Here is a 21,633-nt window from a genome sequence, read left to right on the forward strand (position 1 = left end):
TTTCTTTCATGTAATTTCAGCTAATATTAAAACTCTGATGTTCCTGTACAACTCAATGAAAATCTACTTATTATTCGAAAAGTACTTTACACCAGACAGGAAAGAACCTTGTTCTCCCAAAAATGCAATGATGTTTCCAGAAACATCATTCCAGAAACTGCCCTTAGATGCCTTGGCTTCATGAGGTTAACATTTCATCAAACTGATTAAAAATTGTGTGGTTGAGGACAATGGCAGGTTTCTTCAAAATCCACATGAAGCTCAACAAGAAGGACGACCAAACTTCAGATGCTTCAGTCCTTCTTAGAAGGGGGAACAAAAATAGTCATAGGAGGAGACATGGAGACAAAGTTTGGAGCAGAGACTGAAGGAATAGCCATTCAGAGCCTACCCCACCTGAGGATCCATATACAGCCACCAAACTCAGAAAACACTGATGATGTCAAGAAGTGCATGCTGACAGGAGCCTGATATAGCTGTGTCCTGAGATGCTCTGCCGTAACATGACAAATACAGAGGCAAATGTTAGCAGCCAACCATTGAACTGAGAATGGTGTCTCCATTGGAGGAGTTAGAGAAAGGATTATGGAGCTGAAGGGATTTGTAACCCCGTTAAAAACAACAATATCAACCAACCAGAGCTCCCAGGGACTAAAGCACCATTCAAAGAGTACACATGGACAGATCCATGGTTCTAGCTACATATGGAACAGAGAATGGCCTTGTTGGGCACCAATGGGAAGAAAAGCCCTTTGTCCTATCAAGGCGGGACAACCTCCCCTCCCCACCCCGTGTAAGGAATGTCAGGTGAGGTGAGAAGGAGTGGGTGGTTGGGTGGGGGAAAGCAGATAACATTTGAAATTAAATAAAAAATATCCAATAAAAAATGAAAAGGGAAAAAATATCCAAATTTGAAAATGGTTAACCAACTTGCAGTGAAGTTTTATTTCTCAAAGAATTTCTTTCCACCTTTGGAAAATTTGCTTAGATTATGGCCCTTTGTCATATTCTCAGGAAATGTTAAATCAATGTAAAATGAGTGCATCCATATTTCTAAATATAACTTCTTTACAGGAAGAAGAGCTGAGGAAGAGTGGGGAGGCCAAGTATGCCCACCTGAGTGACGAACTGCACGTATTAATTGAAGTGTTTGCTCCACCCGGGGAAGCTTACTCACGGATGAGTCATGCTTTGGAAGAGATTAAAAAATTCCTGGTTCCTGTAAGTGACTTTGATTTTACAAATGGTTCCTTATCAGTTTCTATTTTAAGTTGTGTCTTTGATCTCCATTGATTTTTGAAAGTGACTTCACATTGCACATTAGTTATCTATGCATAGATTATTCCGACAAAAGTATTCACCACCAACCAGTTATATAGTATACACGAGTCCACAGCCAGGAAGAATAAGAATAATAAGAATAACAAGCAAAGATACATTATTTATGCCACATTTCCCTGCTTTGAGCCCTTGACATGTAGTTTGAAAATTTATAATTAGTACAAAAGGTATAATTAAAAAGGGATGGAATTGAATATTATTTATAATAAAACATTCACAGTACTTTAGAATAGTTAATGATTTTTATGTGACAGTATGTCAGGTGCTGGCTGATACAAAATAGCACATAAGATCATGTTAATGAAGGCAGATAAATGTCAACTTAAAAAGTTAGAAATATAAACTCACTAGGCAGTGTGAGCATAATGGGGGATGCTCACCTGCCAATTCAACTGCAAGTTGAATGGAGTTCTCTGCTGATAAAGAAGAAGTAGGAGGAGGTAAGTGCACGGAGTCTTAAGGATGAAAAAGGAGCATTCTAGGAAGAGGTCTTTCAATAGAAATCTTGCCATGAGTTTTAGTGCTGCGGTATTGAGAGACTGCTGAGTAATGTTCCGTGGACGATCTTGGGGAAATCCTGAGCTCAGAGAGTGGTTCTCTGAGATTCATCTGCAAAGGAAGAAACTAGGGGTTTGAACACTCAGTAAAAACTTCAAAGAATATTCCATTTTTGGTTTATTGATTAGTAATAACATTGAAAACTGGGAAGCAAAAGTATCTTAGAATTTTCTAGGTGTATAAACATTAAGGTCTATCCACGTTTTCTAGTCACATGTCCGACCCAAACATTAATCTTTGTCAAGACACGATTGCAGAATAATGCCTCACTAAGTTGAGTATTTCTTAACTTCAGGAACACGGTTATTAATTGGGTCTCATCATCTGGAAACCTTCCTAAATATATCCCATTCTCAAGATGGATGAACCTACATTCTTTCTTCCATTGGTTTCCAAGGGAATATTTAGCGCTAGGCTGAGTAAGCCATTTTAGTCAATTTACTACAGAACAGAACAGATACATGTATGTGCAGTGAGGCCAGGACTGCTTATATCACAAATTTATTGTATAGCTTTAGCTAAGTTACTTAAGTTAGCATCCGTTTGTGCATCTTCAAAATGAAAGTGATCACAGCTTAATTAGTCACAACTAGTATCAATATCAAACAGGATAATACATGCAAAGGGGATTAAAATAGGAAAACACTGTAGAAATGTACTTTTAAGTCTATTATAGTAGAAAAACTTTCTGAGGTAAAATGTGTTAGACACAGTAATATGACTTTTTTTTGGATATATATTCTTTCCTCCCTTTAAACTTTCTCATATAATGCTCCCTGATCTACTTCAAGTTCTTGGCCTCTTTTTAACCAATTGTTCTTTTATTCCTACTTATTTTATTCCAATCTTTATACTGTTCATTTTAGCATGTCTTTGATGCATATATTTTGAACATAGAATGCATGGTAAGTCCATGCCCTTGCATACTGAATGTAAATGATATGTATCACTTTCTTATATATTATACCTTGTAATCAGTCCATTTCTAAATTATGCACTAAAACATGAATGCTTGGCATGCTTGGCAATTTCTTTCTGTGCCAACATTGTCTCTTCTCCATTTAGCAGGGTTTTCTCAGTTTTTCTAATGCTGCATCCCTTTTACAGTTGTGCTGGCCCCGAACAACAAAATCATTGTCATTGCCCCTTCATACCATGATGTCATGTAAATACCTGTGTTTTGCAATATTCCTATGTAACCCTGTGAAAGAGTCATTCAAACTCCACAGGCAGAGAATGGCTGTTAGCACCTTTGCTAACAGTGTTTTTCTGAAATGACTGAACCAAATTTAGCAGAAAAGCACACAAGGCAAATGCAGTTAGGCCACATGTCTAATCCATGGGGACCATTTAAATATAGGCTCTACCCTGCCTCTGCCATATCTGTGAATTCTGCTCTGTAATCCACTTGTCTCATCCTGTGTTCTTTTATTCTTTTTGGCTCTTGCTTATGCAACATAGAAGCTCACTGCTAACTCTAGAGGCTTGGAGTTTCTTCTCAAAACTTAACATGTCTGTTCCTTTCCCTTTTAGCATCTTCTCAAATCTTACATGCATAGGAACTTCTTCAACCTCAAATCTAAAGTAGCTTCCTTGGTGGCTTTCTACCAGGCAGTGCTGTTGTGACAGGCCCATACATCACTGATAACTCCATTCAAAATAGTGATTCACTGTCCTTACCCTCTCTCCCTATTTATTTCTCTCACAGTTTTTTATTATAATCATATCTTATATAGAGTGATATGGAGGAAGATTGTAAATGATAGATGGATAAATGGATAGATAGATGGTAGAATATAATAGATAGATGACAGATACATACATACTTACATACATACATACATACATACATACATACATACATACATACATACATGCACAGACCTCTTTATGGTTTGTTTACCTCTTAGAACATGAGTGTCCTGAGGGTTGTGGCTGTGAACCTATTCCCCAATAATTTTTATAGGCCATACCATTTGTGACAGTCCTTCTGAATGTTTCTCTTTTTCCCTTTCTTAGCTCCAGGCAAAGGATAGTATTTCTTTACCTTATCTATTACCAGAACCACAAAGAGATTAGATAGATAGATAGATAGATAGATAGATAGATAGATAGATAGATAGATAGATAGATAGATAGATGATGACAACATCACAAGACATTAATATTTATAAACATCAGAGGTGACAATTCATATCAGGAAGTTGGATGCTAGAACAATACAGAAGACCTATTCAGGCCAGAACTCTGACATTCTACTGACATCTTCTTCCTCTGTAAAGTTGTATCTTTTCATCATAGGAACTTTTCATCTTCTCCTTGTTATATTAGATATAATTACTAAACCTGCCTATGTCCATAGGCTACAGTCATCAGAAATACCAGTATGAGTTCAGGAAATCCCTTATGAAATGCTTTATGATGGAAGAAACCAACTCACTTCCTTCAACTAAATTAGGTGTTGAAGAAAACACTGTTGAAGAAAGGTGTTGAAGAAAACTTGAGTAGTTACTGAAACTAGTATGAATGCTTCCAAATTAAAATCTGTAATGCTTAAGTCCATATTATTAAATGGAACATTGCCAATTTTAAACTTTTAATGTTTTAAGAATAAACTCTACCAAAATTATTCATTAATTTGCCTTATTATAGAGATTGATAATCTAGAGTAAATTATAAATTCTACTTATAAAATTACTTAACTGATGCTTCAGTGAGGAGCTCATGTCCATTTTTCTCCTTATGCTGGAAAAACTGGCTGTAACTGGCCTGTTCTATTTCACGGTGTTCCTTTCTTGTATAATTTAGATATTAGGACACAAGCATATTTTGTGTGGATGATGGCTTGTGCAACTTTATACAGCAACATTTTTGCTAAAGTTTGTATCAGGAACGTCCTTAGCACTCCAAATTAATATATATTCTCTGGATCTAGTCAGAATATTAAGTCAAAATAATGATGGTGTTCTGTGTTGTCAGTTGAACCTCTCAGTTTTCATTAAATAAATTGGTCAGTTTTGTTAATGCTTAATACATGACTGGAACTTAAGACATTGCCTCCTAAATAGAAAGTGTGAGGCGTTCAAAAGTCATTTTAGTGGGCAGTGGGATTGCTCAGCAGGTAAAAGAACTTACCCCCAAAGACAAGTTCCACCCCAGGTGGAGGCAGAGAAGCAACTTCAAAAATATGGTCCTCCGACTTCCAACTGTGTGAGGTAGTATGTGCATACACATAGCACATACACAATTAATAATAAGTAACTGATAATTATAATTTAATATCAATTAGTGTGTACCCATACATTTTCCATAGAAAAGATGAAAAGTGAGCTTCCACATAAACAAGAAATCAGCCTTAGATAACAAAAAAAAATAGACTTTTTTTGCCTTCTCCTATAAGTGATGTTAGAGATCTAAATAAGAAGTCATAATACAGCCCTTTATCAGAATCCACGAGTCGACCACTCTCTGTCTTGCTTGGCTTAAGCTTCATGTGTTCTCAACCAGAGTTTTGTGTAAAGTAAAGCGGAGAAAAGAGGTAGATAGGTAGGTGGGTAATAGGTTTATAGATTCATTATAGATTCATGCATTTGCATACACATTTCATTTTTGCCTTTGTATACTTGTGTGTCTCATTTACGAGTCTCATAAAGAAGACTTTTAACTTAATTCAGTACAGAAAATAATCACTGGAGTGTGATTGAATTAACACAATCTATACTCTTAGAGAAAATTGACTGCTTCTCTCCCATTTGCTATGAGTGGCCAATAGATGCCTACCTTCCTTCCCCATGGTAAGATTATCTCTGACTTAAGCTTGCCTGGGTCTTGTACCTACCATCACAACCACAGTGAGTTCATATGTACAACTTTCCTCCTGTGTCTGGAAGCCACTTTCTTGTGATCACCCATTGCCTCTGGACTTTGTGCTCTTTCTGTCTTCTCTTATACAATGATCTCTTACCCTTGGGAGGACAAGTAATTAATATCTCATTTAGGACTGAACATTTCATAGAATCTTATTATCTCTATCTTGGCTACTTGTGGGTCACTGTGGTAGATGGTGATCTACCACAGATAGAAGCTACTCTGATGTAGACTGAGAGATGAATTAATCTATGGGCATAATAATAGTTCATAACAAGTCATTTTAATACTATGTCCATTTAGCAAATAACAGTAATAGGTTGTGAATATTATCAAAACAAGTTATATTAATTTCTCATATAACTAATAATGAAAAAGAACAGTGTTGGAAGATGAAAAAGTATGTCTAGGAATATACTCAGGATTACAGAAGAGTTATGTCTTATTTAATGACCATGTTATGGTGATTTGTCAACCAAATATTAAATAATATTGATATATTCTTGTGCATCCATATTTATATATTTCTATGAAGATAGCTATGCGGTAGGAAGTTGAACTTTAATATATATACCTTAATATATATATATACATATATATATATGTGCTTGTAAGATTCCAGCCTCCTTTCATACATTATATTGGACTATCATATTAATAGTCATCCTTCTTAAAATGAGGCACTTAAGGTTATTAATTTTAGTTTGAGATATTAGAGAACCATAATGAAAACTTATAGATACTTGGGATGTAGAAAAAAGCAGAAGTCTTTTCTTCTTTCTGATAAACCCAAAAACAGGACACCTTACTTTGTATTTATCAGAGGATGTTCCTACCCCTGAAATTAGAAAAGAACACCATTGCACAAGAGTGACAGCAGATGTACAGTAAGTGGAAAAATGGGTAGTTTTAGTACAGAGGAGAAAGGATCTGGATTTTCACATGCTAAAGAACTTAATAATATCTTGGAGTATAAGGAAAATAAATCATTGCTCATAAATATTTTAATTAAACATATTTATTTATGTAATAATGCATGAGTAGTATTGTCATGAGATCCATACTGCACTTTTATTTTAAAAGAAAATTGCATCACGGTTTCATTCATGTGAACATATAGGAGAAATAATGTATTAAACAAGAACCCACAAACTAATCCAAATGATATTTGTATGTGGGTAGACCTAGAAGATGGGAGGTGGCAAATGCCTGGGAGCTGACTATGGCAGGAATTCAGCATTGTCAGCAGTCCAGCCCCAGCCTACAAAAAAGAACATGACCAGCTGTAGCATATGATGTAACATTAGGTTCAGTACGGAAGCAGAAACCATAAGCTGGCATCAGGTCTTCAAAGTAATGATTGGTAAACATTACCCAGAAATTCCTCAACGTGCTCTAGTGAAAAGCATCTTCTTTTTTATGCAAGTAATCAGAATGTAACCATGTGGGATTTTGCTAATGGAATTGCAGCAAAGAGCTGCAGGAATTTGTGTAATTGTTACCTTCTCAGCAAGTCTCCCTTTGTTGCTATGACACTATGACCCTATTTTCATTTTATTTCCAAGATTTATTATCATTTAATATTAGAGTTTCTTAATCTCTGAATAGTCATAAAAATATCACTATTACTTCAAATATAAGTAAAATCATTGTTAGTTTTGAATAGAGATATATTAACAGCATGTTCATTGTTGCGGAAATCAAAGTATATGTTAGCATTCCTAATTGATAGATTTAGCATAAAACACAGAAAAATGAAGTGATTAAAAATTCTCACTTTATAGGGATGGCCACAATTTATGGATACAGGATTATCATGGGCATTGTATCCTTAGAAATAATATGCTCACTATATCTGACTGATTCTATAATTTATGAATACAAAGTTATCATGGGCATTGAATACTTTTAAATAACATGCTCACCATATATGCCAGGTTTTACTTTTGACAACCTAGAATTCTGATGTTCCCAAAGCCAATCTCTAAGATTTCCTATTGTTTTTAGCCATGCAGAATGATTCTATGACTCTCTCTCTCAATCTCTCTCTCTCTCTCTCTCTCTCTCTCTCTCTCTCTCTCTCTCTCTGTGTGTGTGTGTGTGTGTGTGTGTGTGTGTGTGTCTTTGTATGTGTGTGTCTGTGTGTATGACAAATGGTGACATATGGTGTCTTTTTCATTGCTTGTCTTACTTTTGAGACTGGGCCACTTACTGAACCAGACGCTCACTGATTTGACCAGAAAACCCCAGGAATCTTTTTTGCCTCCCCGTCGACACACAAATACTAGGTCTATTAGATTAAACATGGTATGCTCAAGTTCTTATATGAGTATTGGAAATCAAACTCAGAACCCCATGGTTAGATGGCAAGCACATGCTGGACGAGCCCCATCTCCAACAGCAACCTTCCTTTCCCTGTTTCCATCAGTGTTTGAATATGTCCTTGTGAGGTACTTCTTCCACACTAGTTGGTATTGTATTCAATAGAATCACTTTTGAAGTTAGTCCCCAGGACAGAACCTTCATGGTACCCCTAAAGTGTTTTTTGTGTTGCTAAAGACCTATAGATCCTATCAAGCAGATTTCATCCACAATGCAAGACTCTCGCTTGTTAGTATCACAGGCACCCTTTAGAGAAGTGGTTCTCAATATTCCAAATATAAATACATACATGTAATACATATAAACACATATAGATGCACACATATCTCTCTCTCTCTCACACACACACACACACACACACACACAATCTCTTTAGAACAATGGTTCTCAACCTACCTAATACTGAACTAGTTTAAACTCCATGTTGCAGTGATCCTCAACCACAAAATTACTTTCATTGCTAATTCACAACTGCAGTTTTGTTACTGTTATAACAAATTATAAGTCTCTGATATACAGGATATCTGATATGAGACCCTTGTAAAAGTATCATTCACTACCAAAGGGGTTACAACCCACAGGAAGAAAACTACTGCTTTAGAGAATTAAATGCAAATATTACATTATATTTTGACTCCTTCTCTCTTTTTCTTTCTCATTCTCTCCTCTTTTTTGACCCATAATGTTTCAAGCTAGATGAATGGGCTATCTATTGTCTGGATCTTGGTTTCCCAAGCAGTGTTGGGTACAGGTTCCATGTCATGGAGAAGACTCTAAGTCAAATCAGACATTGGCTGGATACTCCTACAGGCAAGACAGGTTGTATGTCAAATGTTTTATAGATGGGTTTATGTCCATGCTTCTGCTTTGGTAGCCTGTAGAGTACTTTCCCATATCAAAGAGACTAGAACACAGGACTGAAGGCTGTACGTTGGCACCATCTCTACTTCCCCATGTTCAATATGTGGGTGTTGTGCTTGGCAGCAATGTCCTACTGTCCATTTGTAGAGTGCAATTCTTTTGACAGCCTGGATTGGTTTTGGATTTCCATGAGACTCCTTTAGTCAGCAACTCAACTGAATAAAAATCTTCCCTATCCCCATAGACCCTACCAGACTATAAGAGCTGGCCAGCTGGGACTCAATATTCTCCATTACCAGGAGTTCTCATTGGGGTAACCTTCATAGACCTCAGGAAGTTTCGACTGCAGTAAGTTTCCACAACACTCTCAAGATTTCTCTAAAATTCCAGCCATCTCTCCCCGCAATCTTTCCAAGTACCCCTTCCCTATAGCAGACTCAGCATTTCCTGTCCCCTCCCAGCCTCTGCTCACTCATAAAATCTACTATTTCCCTCTCCAGGGCTCCATGTATGCCCCAGAACACTCATTACCGAACCTCTCTGAGCCTATGGATTGTAGTTTGGTTATCATGTACTTATATGCTAATAGCCCTCTAACTGAATACATGCCATATTTACCTCTCTGGGTCAACATTGCCTTGCTCAGCATATTGTTTTTCTGATTCTATCCATTAGCCTGCAGATTTCATTCGTGTTTTAGCAATCGAGTATTACTTCATCATGTAACTACATTTTTCATTCCTCTGTTGAGGTACATCTAGATTGCTTGTAGGTCCTGGCCATTATGAGTAAATCATCAATGAACATTATTGAACAAGTGTTCTTGTAGGAGGAAGGAACATCCTTTGGGTATATGCCCAAGAGTAGTACAGTTGAATATGAGGTAAATTGCTTCCCAACTTTTTGTGGAACTACCATATTGATTTCCATAGTGGCTATGCAAGTTTACATTCCCATCAGCCATAAAGGAGAGTTCTCCTTGCTCTATATTCTCGCCAGCAAGATCTGATGCTTGTGTTATTGATTTTTCCATTCTACCAGGAATAAAATGAAATCTTAAAGAAGCTTTTATTTATACTTTCCTGATGGCTGAGGATTTTCTACATTTTTTTTTAGTGTTTCTCAACCATTTTAGATTCCTGTGCTGAGAATTCGCTGAGTAAATCTGTACACCATTTTTAATTGAATTATGTCTTAAAATATCTAGTTGTGTGGATTCTTTACATATTTTGGATATTAGTCCTTTATTGAGTGGGGAGTTGATTAAAAATATTTCCCTATTCTGTAGGCTGCTGCTTTGTCCAATTGATAGTGTCCTTTGACTTGCATAAGTTTCATGAAGTCCCACTTATTAGTTGTTGATTGTGTTGTCTGTGCTATTGGTGTTCTGTTTAGAACATCACCTTCTGTTCTAAAATATTCAAGGCTAGTGCCTACTATCTCTTCTTCCAGGTTCAGTATGACTATTTCTATGTTGAAGTCTTTGATCCACTTGGACTTGAACTTTGTGCATGGTGATAAATATGGACCTATTTTTCGGTGATAAATATGTATCTATTTACATTCTTCTACTTACAGACATCCAGCTTTACCAGCATCATTTGTTGAAGATGCTTTCTTTTTTTTTCATTCTTTATTTCTGGCTTCTTTATCAAACTCCAGGTATTAATTTGCTGTGTGGATTTATGTCTGGATCTTCAATTTAATTACATTGATTAATATGTCTCTTTTATACCAATACTCTATCAGTTTTATTACTAACCTCTCTAGTAAAAATCAGAAATCATGAGACCTCCAGAAGTCGTTTTTTTAAAATTAGGAATGTTTTGGCTATCCTGGGTTTTTTCCATATGATGATGAGAATTATCCTGTCAAGGTCTATAAATAATTGAGTTGTAATTTTATTGGGAATTGCATTAAATCTGTATATTGCTTTTGGCAGGATAGCCATTTATACGATGTTAATCCTATCAATCCTGCGCATGGCAGATTGTCCCATCTTCTGATATTTTCTTCAATTTCTTTCTTCAAAGGCTTGAAGTTTTTATCATGCAAATCTTTTATTTGTTTGTTTAGAGTTACACCAAAATATACTTTATTATTTGAAGATATTGTTAAAGGTGTTGATTCTGTAGTTGATTTTTCTCTTTCAGCTTGTTATATCTATACAGGAGGGCTTCTGATTATTTTCTTTTGAGTTAATCTTGTAGCCAGCTACTTTGTTGGACCAGTTTATCAGCTGTAAGATTTAGTTTCACTGTATAGTATGATATCATCTGAAAATAGAGATACTTTGGCTTCTTCCCTTCCTATTTTGTATCCCTTTGATCTCTTTCAGTTGTCTTATTGATATAGCTAAGACCTACTTCAAGTACTATATTGAACAGATAATAAGAGAATGTACTATATTGTCTTGTTCCTGTTTTTAGTAAAAGTCATTTGCATTTTTTCCATTCAATTTCATGGTACTTATAGGCCTCCTGTAAATTGCCTTTATTAGATTTAGTTATCGTCCTTACATCTGTAATCTCTCCCAGGAATTGTTTATGAATGTTGTTGCAGTTTGTCAAAGGCCTTTTCTGCATATAATGAGATGATCATGTGTGTTTTCTTCTTTTCATTTGTGTAGATTTTTTATTACATTTCCTGGTTTTCATATGTTGAACCATCCCTGTATCTCTGGAAAGAAGCCCATTTGATTATGGTAGATGATCAGATCAACAATTTAAATAGACCTATAACCCCCAGTGAAATAAAAGTACATTAAAAATCTCCTGAGTTAACTGGAAAATATCATCCTGAGTGAGATAACCCAATCACAGAAAAACACATATGGTATGTACTCATTGATAAGTGGCTATTAGCCCAAATGCTCAAATGACCCTAGATGCACAGAACATGTGAAACTCAAGAAGGATGACCAAAATGTGAATGCATCACTCCTTCTTTTAAAGGGGAACAAGAATACCCTTGGCAGGGAATAGGGAGGCAAAGTTTAGAACAGAGGCAGAAGGAACACCCATTCAGAGCCTGCCCCACATGTGGCCCATACATATACAGTCACCCAATTAGACAAGATGGATGAAGCAAAGAAGTGCAGGCCGATGGGAGCCGGATGTAGATCTCTCCTGAGAGACACAGCCAGAATACAGCAAATACATAGGCGAATGCCATCATTAAACCACAGAACTGAGAACGGGACCCCCGTTGAAGGAATCTTAGAAAGGACTGAAAGAGCTTGAAGGGGCTTGAGACCCCATATGAAAAACAATGCCAACAATGCCAACCAACCAGAGCTTCCAGGGACTAAGCCAGTACCCAAAGACTATAATGGACTGACCCTGGGCTCCCTGGGTGCCTAGTAAGAGCACCAGTGGAAGGGGAATCCCTTGGTCCTGCTAAGACTGAACCCCCAGTGAACGTGATTGTTGGGGGGAGGGCGGTAATGGGGGGAAGATGGGGAGAGGATCACCAATAGAGAAGGGGAGGGGGAGGGATTAGGGGAATGTTGGCCCGGCAACCGGGAAAGGGAATAACAATCGAAAGGTAAATAAGAAATACCCAAGTTAATAAAAATGAAAAAAAAAAAAAAGAAATTAGACTTCAGGAAAATTCCGTAGGTTAGGGATACTGTGAGAATCTATGTGTTAATATGCAGTTATGGATGCTGAATCTAGGAGTTGATATGCAGGTTAGGGATGCTCAAAGTGTATAGACTATAAAAAAACCTTGTCATAGCCTAGGACAGTTTTTTAGAGAGTCCTTAGTTGGAAAGTAAAGCCCATTAAAAGTATACTTCATAAATACTTTCTATTTGAGAAGAGAGTAAGAATGCATGTCAATGTTTGGGTTGGGGTTGTATGATCTCCAACATCTAGGTTTACAAATTCAATTCATAAATTGATATGGGAGGTGGATAAATTAAGACTTTTCTCTATTTTTTAATTATCTCAAAAACTCAACCTTAATTTTTCTCTCCTAATAACTTACATTAAAAATGTAAAATATAGTGATTAAAAAAAGAAATGTAAATAAGAAATACCCAAGTTAATAAAATGGAGAAAAAAAATAAAATCATGATCTGAGGCCCAAAGAGCTGAAAGATTTAAAAAAAATCCCCTGAGTAATAAAAGCACAGCACTAGGTGGTTTTTACACACAATTCTACAAAGACTATCAAACAGTTAATGTCAAAGTCATGAGCTTAGTTACACTGACATTCAAATCACATAAAGCCTCGACAAATAAATAATTACAGACCAAAACATATAGATGCAAAAAATACTCAATATGACACTTGCCAATCAAACCCATGAATTCTTAAAAATGGCATACATTTCTCCAATATTTGCAGCCATCTTGCATTTGACAGCCTGTTCATTCAGTTCATTTTCTTGTCTTCAAGCTCGTCATGGATCACAGACTGAAGTGAGTCTGTGTCAACTTGGCTTATGAGCAAAGTAAAACCTTTTACAAGAAAAACACTCTCAAATATTCTCTCCACCAACACTATTCTTAATATTATTTTTCCAACACAGATATTCCTGTTCCTATAGGTAGAAAATGACTTCATCAGCTAGTCCTCTGATCTAGACTTCCCAGAAGCCCTTGAGCCTGACAGTACATGGGTTTCTGATGATCCCTCCTCTTTTGGTTGCAAAATGTGCTAATATACTTGTGATTTAAGGAAGGGACACACAGTGTATGTCTTCCCAAATGTGCTAGGCCTTCCACATTTAAATAACTGATCTTTCTCTATATCAAGCTTAGGGGAGAAGCCATCCAGAGTTACTTTCTTTTGTACCACAAGTTTTAAATTTTAGCAATGTCTTTTTATATCATATGACACTTCTTAACTAATATTTTTATTTTTTAAATGAGTTAAACATTATTTATTTTAAAAAATAGAAAATTGCATAAGAAAATGTGTCTTATTGATACTGAGCTGTCTAAAATTGATTACATACATATTTCCAAATATTTTATTTTGATTTAAGTTGTCAGGTTACATGTCCCAAGAAGAATAAGCAATGTCTGTTACATAGCTAAGTTCCAAGAATGTCTAAGTCTGTAAGAAGCGTAAGTCCATAGCACAGCAAGCCTGCTTGGCTTTTGTATAAATGAGCCCAGCATTTCACCTCTAGTAAAGAGTTTTCCACATTTGGTAGCAGAAGAACAGCACAGCTAGCATTCGGTGTAGTTAGACATCTGTGCTTAATATCAAAGTTCCTAAGTGCATTAACCAGATTCAGAAGAAATACAGAAATACTAGGCCTATGGTGTTACTGTTATCTTTGAATACGAATCTGCAATGAATGTGGGTGGAAATGACCAGAGGATAGTAATTTGCTCTAATAAAGATGCTGGAATTGCAGAGATCATTTTAGTCTTTCCTCACGGCATGACAAGCAATGATAGCCAGTGCAGATCCTGCCCCCCACCTCTCGGTATAGCTACTCGACTTGTTTTCCGTTTGCTTGCACAAAATGAAAAAGGAAGGAAGGAAGGAAGGAAGGAAGGAAGGAAGGAAGGAAGGAAGGAAGATAGGTTAGTATGGTTTAACTAAAATACACGAGGTATACCCTGGCACCTAGTGTGTCCAAACAGGAAAAATACAATTAGACTGGTATCATCGGAAATATCTGGACTTTTTCCACAATTGTGTGTCACATTAAGAACAGTTTAGGATCTCATGAAATGAAATATACAAAAATGAAATTATTTTAAAACAGAATTATTATTGTAATTGTTCAAACAACTCCAACTAGCACAATCAAATCATGGGGCAGATAGTGATCCGCACTTAGTGACATGACTCGGGTTATTCCAGCACACATGGTTTTGTATATGCATGGGGATGAGCAATTTATTCTTTTTGGCTTTCCCTATCTCAGATTTTACGAAAGATCATTTTCTTTCTTTCTTGTTGAGTTTGGAATTTTAGGGCTCGGGTTCTGTAAGTGGACATTCCCGTTGCTATCATGTAACAAAACAGGTAGGATTTTATAATTTTAAGGGTTTCTTGTTGCTTTGAAACTCCATCTCTCATCTGGGACTTAACATTTTCCAACCATTGTTGAACATTTGTTTCAGCCACGATAAATTTTTCACTCACAGGTCTTTTAACTAATCTTGCCCAGTCCCAGAGGTCCTTTGTGATTTCCAGAGCGCACTGAAGGGAGAAAAACACCATCTGCTATTAGCACATTTTCCTAAAATGAGTTACATTTTCCCCCTTTCTGCCCTTTGTTTTTGATTTCCAGGCTTATTCAAGAAATTGGAGAAGATTCAGGAAGATAATTCACACACAACAGTAGAAATTATAAACAGGGAGACTTTTTTTAATTAAAGGAAAATTACCCACTAATAAAATATTTGCAACCACTCTTCTTAAACCTTAGAATAGACATATTCTGCACAGGCTAAGTATCAACTAAAACACAGTCCCTTGGAGACTGCCAACACCATGTGTCCTACTCACGAGTGATCCACTGTGAACTAAACATTCTTATTTACAGAAGTGTACAGAAGTATTATATTCGATATTTTTCTAGCAGGTGTAAAGTTAATGTTGCAGATAGTTCCCATTTGCTTGAAATTTAAGTGTTCTGAAATTTTCAAAGGCAGGACAACAGTAGACACATATAGAACTCTGTTTTACAGATAAAACTTAAAATCTGTGCAAACATAACATTGTACCATATTTCTTGGCTAATATCCAATTGTAAGTAAATATATCCACCATGCATGTCTTTTGGTGACTAGGTTACCCCTCACCCAAGATGATATTCTCAAGTTCCTTAAATTTGCCAAAATTCATGATGGCTTTGTTTTTAATAGCTGAATAGTATCCCATTGGGTAGATGTACCATATTTCCTTTATCTACTCTTCAGTGGAGGGAAATCTACATCGTTTCCAGTTTCTGGTATTAGGAATAAAGCTGATATGAACATATTGAGCATCTTTTGATTATTTGGCCAGGAGTGGTATAGCAGGGTCTTTAGGCTATCCCTAAATCTATTGCCTGTATGTGGGGTATGTTCTATAGCTAGGCTGCCTTGTCTAGACTCAATAGGAGTGGGAGTGCCTGGTCTCCAAAAGACTTGAAGTGACAGGGTAAATTAGGATACCCAGGAGGGCCCCCACCAGCTCAGAGGAGGAGGGGAGAGGGGAAGGATTGTGGGAGGAGTGACCAGGCTGAGGTCAGTAAGCAGGATATAAAATGAATAAATAAAAAGTAAATTAAATTAATAAAAAGAAAAAAAACTGTGAAAGCATGAATGTTACCAGATCATCCTGTAGTACTGAGAACAATAGAGGTCATATGACCATGGCAGTATTCATATAGTTACGGTAAAGTTTCTCTATATCCCGAGCGTCCTATGTCTGTATTCTTGTCCGAGTTGTCACATCTGAGCTTACTATAATTCATTAATACTTGCCAGCATTAGTTCCGGTGCTGAAGCAGGTAGTGTATCCCTTGTGCTTTATCAGGATATTCAAAGATGTTTTCCTGTACTTTCTGTCTTGTGGCCTATTGTGTTCATAGCACAAATACACGTACAACTTGATAGCAATGCTTTCCAATTACTTTAAAGGCAAGTCAGTGGTGTGCTGCAGAGTTCTTGTTATGGTGGAAATGTAAAACTGATACTTGAATTTAAGTTCCTTCCAGAAGCTCGTTGATGCCTTCCCCCACTGCAGTGTGTTCACTCTTGGTTAGTAGAAATAGTTAATAGTGTGTTTCCTTAGCCTGCAATAGAAACTACATTGAAAGAAGAACATAAATCATTGATTATTCCATTGTTCTTGACTGGAAAACAATGCTGGATGTAGGAAACCACTATTCTGGAGCTTTCATATGTTCTTATATTCATAATAAGGTTGTCAATTTAACTAGTATTTGATACCCACAAAAAGAGCAGGAGGAAGGGGCCGATATTGCCTACTTGCCATGTGTTCCTGTGTGTATGTGTGTGAAGGGGAAGGGAAGCAAACAGAAGCTGAGGGAAAGACAGAATGGTATGTGCCATCATCTGAGTTTAAAGAAACAGTAACACAGACCTGTGCAGAAGACTGAACTCGTCCATGGAAGAGTACAGGAAGTGCACGTCCCTGAGAGGATGTTAGCCTTCTCTGTGTAAGCCCTTCATATCGCTGGTTCTTCCTACGTGGCTTTCTTATCAGCACTGTATCCTCACGTCACTCACAGCAGCTCCTCAGTCAGATTGCAATTCCTTGAGTCTGAATTTGTTATCATGGCTTCTGCTCAGCTTTTTCCCTTCTAAGCATTGAATACTGTCTTTGGTCCTTGTTCTCAAGTTTCTGTTTATCTGGAATTATGATTCAAGCTAGACAGCCTAGAATATCACCCTTAATTCAAAGTATTTTCCCATAAATCTATTTCTGATTCTAGGTTCAAAGATACACTGACTCAGTCTCCAATGAGGTATATATTTTGCCTCTTGTTCCCTCTTCCTTTTGTCTTTCCTTTCCTTTCTAAATCTTCATGACTTTTATTGATGTTTGTTTTTCCTCATAAACACAAAAGAATAAAACCCTACTCAGGTCCAATCTCTCAAGTGTTAACCAACTGCGATGTGCTGGATTTATATGACTTTAACCAAACAGGATATTTTAAATAGTTTATTTTTATTAAATTGTATGTCTAATGAATTGGAATACATTTTTAAAGGAATTGGCCTTTTGAATGACTAAGCATTCAAGCATGTGAGCTTGTGGGATAAATTCTCATTCAAAACCACCACACTTAGTGATCCACTGGGCTTCACATGGGCTGCAGAATGGATATGGGTTTGGAGATATGCATTGGAGCATAGTCATTCTGTCCCTGAAGACAGTGGTCTCCTGTCATCATCATGTTTTTAGTGGGAATCCTGGGAGTCTATCCTCCATCTATAACTCTATGTTTAGGGGCCAAGTCTTGTGTAGTTACAACTGCTGTGAGTTTATCAATGTCAAGGTGATGCAGCACTAGTAAGACAGCTGTGATCTCAGCAATCGATCTTCATATTCTACCTGTCCTTCTCTTCTGCAGTATTCCATGGGCTTTGGATTGGGCGAAGTGCATACCCTGTTTAACAATGAGCAATGAACTACCAATCGTTCTCAGCACCTTGAGTACCCCAGAGTGTTTTAGTACATTACTATAGAGACAAGTTTCTTTGATTTAGTAGAGATGGGAGTAGGAGGTGGTGGAGAAGAGAGGTATGGAGGACAGATAACCAACACTGAGCAAATGAAACAACACACCGAACCTATAGGAATAGGCAAACAAATTGGAAAACAGAATTGAAAATAGAACTGGAATTTTGAAAGCTGTTTAATAGATTCATACAAAAATCCACTAGATTCATGTGCATAGATCCAAGACTAAAGAGCAGCAAAGCTGTAACATAGGAAATGAAAGTATAAAAACTCATAGCTAAAACTACATAAGGATGCTAAATTTATTCTATATTTTGAATTAAAATGTTCTATATATTGGGAAAAGGTTATTTTGCCTCAAATCACCTGGAGACAGCTACAGTAGGAAAGCAGATTTACTCACAGTTACACGTTTAACTAAATGGATATTTTTATCTTATAATGAGGTAATTTTATAAATACCTTACAGCAGATTTCTTACTTCCAATTTCATTTTAACATGATATAAATGCTCTATAAGCTATAGTATATTTATGACCTATTTTGTTTAGGGATTTGTTTTATCATTAATATAAATCATAGCCTGTGGTCTGATGTCAATGGAAGAGAGTGTGTGGGCCTGAATAAACATGAGAATTTAATGGCTATTACTAAGTATCCCGAAAATTTTCATCTTAATAATAGAAACAGTATGTGTAACTAATTTTTTTAAAAAAGTATAGAGAACTGTAAAGAAATTTGTTTGTAAACTTTATATTTCAGATTAATTTATCATAATAGCATAAATTTACATCTCCAATTGAAATGGAGTTCTAAACACTTATCAAAATATCAGTAGCTATTTTACAGGTACTTATGTTGGCAAGCCTTTCCCTATGCAAGAGCACATCAAATGGTTATCCAACAGCAAGTAATCAATCTAAAAACATGCATACATGTAATAGTATTCAGAAATCCTGCAGGTTATACTTAGGAATATATATGTATTCCTAAGTTGTATGTAATAAGAACACTTAATTTAAAAGGAGGCTATAACTTTCAAAGATTGAGCCTGGGGTGTGGTAGGGCTTATGGGGAGGAAAAGGAAAGTCGAAATTATCTGATTATGTTATAATCTGAAAAGTAAATGTAGATACAGATATATGTAACTGCAATAGCCCCATTGTTTCCTAATCTCTTCTGCAATAAATGCCTTAATGTGTGGTCTGAAAGGGAGCATTTTCCACAGTCCAGAACATCCATATGGACACATTTCACTTACTCATTTTTGACTCTTTAAAAATAATAGAAAATTGTTAGATATCACAAAGAAGAAAGGCTATCATGACTTACCAGAACAAATGCTTTAAGACAGCAAATCTACCTCTAGTCCTCATCTAGGCTGTCTAGAAAATGTTGGGCACCCATGATTTCTACTCAGGCTTTGCCTGATTAAAAATGGGATTTTAGGGGAGGGAAACAACTGTGGAAAGTAATGATAAATTAAAACTAAACATCTCGTCCATCCCAGTTGTTTTAATTATCTATTGTAACATTTAGATGTTAGGTAGAGTAGATATGTCTAATGTATTTCCAACTTCCTCCCAGGCCCAGTGTAGGCTGTATCCAGTCATCCGGAATTTGGTCTTCTTTCTTCTTTAAAACTTTCACACATTCAGATGAAGAGTAGTGATCACTGCCTTGACAGTATTTGCTTCGCGGTCACTTAGCTGCTAGCCCACTACCAACCCTAAAGTATTACTGAGAATGCACCGAGTCTGACTGTTGGCATCCATTTGACCTGAGCTCAGCATCCCTTTTTATATTTTTTCTATTAAAAATCTAAGAAGACAACGTCAAACTCTCCTTTTAAAATCAGTAAGAATACTTACCATACCTTAAACCGCAGGTATTAATGTGATTAAAGTGTGATTAATAAATTCTACAAAACACTGTTATTTATAGATTACATACAAATGCATATGAAATGCAATGTAGCATGAATCGTGAAAACATCCCACTATATACAAGCATCTGGATTTCTGTTTACCACATACAGAAACAAAATATATAGGTATTTTTCCAAAGATGTTCTTTATCATGCCGGCAGGCTATTTTTGCCTAAACACCTGCGTTGAAATCTGTTTAAGCATTTTTTCCCTTGAAACAGACTTCTCCCACCACTGCGTGCCTCATTCATCTGTTATTTATGTTATGACTAGGGTGTCAGCATCACTTGAAAGCTAGACCAAAACAATGATTCCTTAATTTATTCCCTGGTAGCTCAACGCCTGTAAATCATATTAGCTAATTAAATTCATCAGTAGTTACCTTAAAACATTCGAAAAACAATCCGATCACAGCAAGTAATGATAGACTGTGGGTTCCAAGACACCGGTTTGTTCTTCACAAACATCTGCTTTTAGAAATCGAAACGCTGAGTGATGGGCAGCCTAGCGCTAGCAGGCTATGATGGGGGGACTGTGCAGTGACGGGGCTGGGATACTTGCCAAGAGTCTGGACTCTAGCTTCATGCAGTGGTAAGCACAGCTGGACTGGGGTCTACAAGCACCCTTCTGGCACGAACGTCGTCAGCCTGGCACCATCAGCTCCCATGCCTTCTGACTGAGAGAAATAGACACAGCAGGAAGAGCTAAAGGGTATTCGCCTGAATTTTCATAGTTTCCCTTTTATTGCTCCACGATTTCTAGAGTGCGTACGAATGTTTAAGTGTCGTGTGCCTTCACCCTTGATCACCTCCACAGTGATGCCACGTGTAAATGACAGGCAGGACAAAGTGGCGAAATACTTTGTACCGCAGTGTACTGAAGGGCAAGCCCAGAGTCCTCTGGGAGTCTCATCAGACGGTACAGAGTCAACCGTAAACAGAATTGGAATGGGCCACCCATAGGACACAACTAGAATCTTAAGAGTTGCCTTTTCCTTAGTGGATACACGTGAATAGATAGACGTTAAAGAGAAATAAACAGCTGTTCCTTCACCCAGGGCATTTGAAAATAGTGTAGAAATCATTCTAAGGCAGAGCCTTGTGAGAGCTACCATTTCTTATCAAGAAAAAGCTGTACACTTAGATTTCTCAGTGCCCTTCTACAGTCTTTAAAATCAGCCTGGAGAATGAAAAGATACATTCCCCCGATATGACCGAATTAGAGAACTTTCTTTAATGTAGAACACAGCATTCAGTGGCTATCTTGTGGCAATTCAGTCCACAGTATGGGCAAAGGAAAAGCAGAAATGTAGGACAAGACCTTCATAAACACGGCCTTCAGTGTGCTGCCGTATATCAAGCTGTATCATTTTAGGCTGTTAGAGAACTCTCAAAATAAATTGCTTCCTACTTTATTTATTTATTTATTCATTCATTCATTCATTTAATTTTATTTTAATGATGAAAATTGGACCCAGGGCCTTGCTTATGCTAAGCCAATGCTGCCCCACTGAACCACAAGTGCAGCA

The 21,633-nt window shown here is 36.8% G+C and overlaps 1 protein-coding gene across 7 annotated transcripts in view; it reads left to right on the forward strand.

The window, feature by feature from the left end:
• Window positions 1-21,633, forward strand: part of Khdrbs2 (KH RNA binding domain containing, signal transduction associated 2) — a 506,659-nt gene that overhangs the window by 211,551 nt on the left and 273,475 nt on the right. For all 7 annotated transcript variants that reach the window (XR_010054563.1, XR_005488845.2, XR_010054564.1 and 4 more), the window contains exon 4: window positions 1,075-1,221. Coding sequence is in view for 2 of the 7 variants with exons in the window: in XM_039082989.2 (XP_038938917.1) it covers window positions 1,075-1,221 (147 nt within the window). In the remaining 5 variants the exon portion in view is untranslated. The remainder of the gene's footprint in view (window positions 1-1,074; window positions 1,222-21,633) is intronic.

The sequence above is a fragment of the Rattus norvegicus genome, chromosome 9 (assembly GCF_036323735.1).
Source record: "Rattus norvegicus strain BN/NHsdMcwi chromosome 9, GRCr8, whole genome shotgun sequence".
NCBI lineage: Eukaryota > Metazoa > Chordata > Mammalia > Rodentia > Muridae > Rattus > Rattus norvegicus.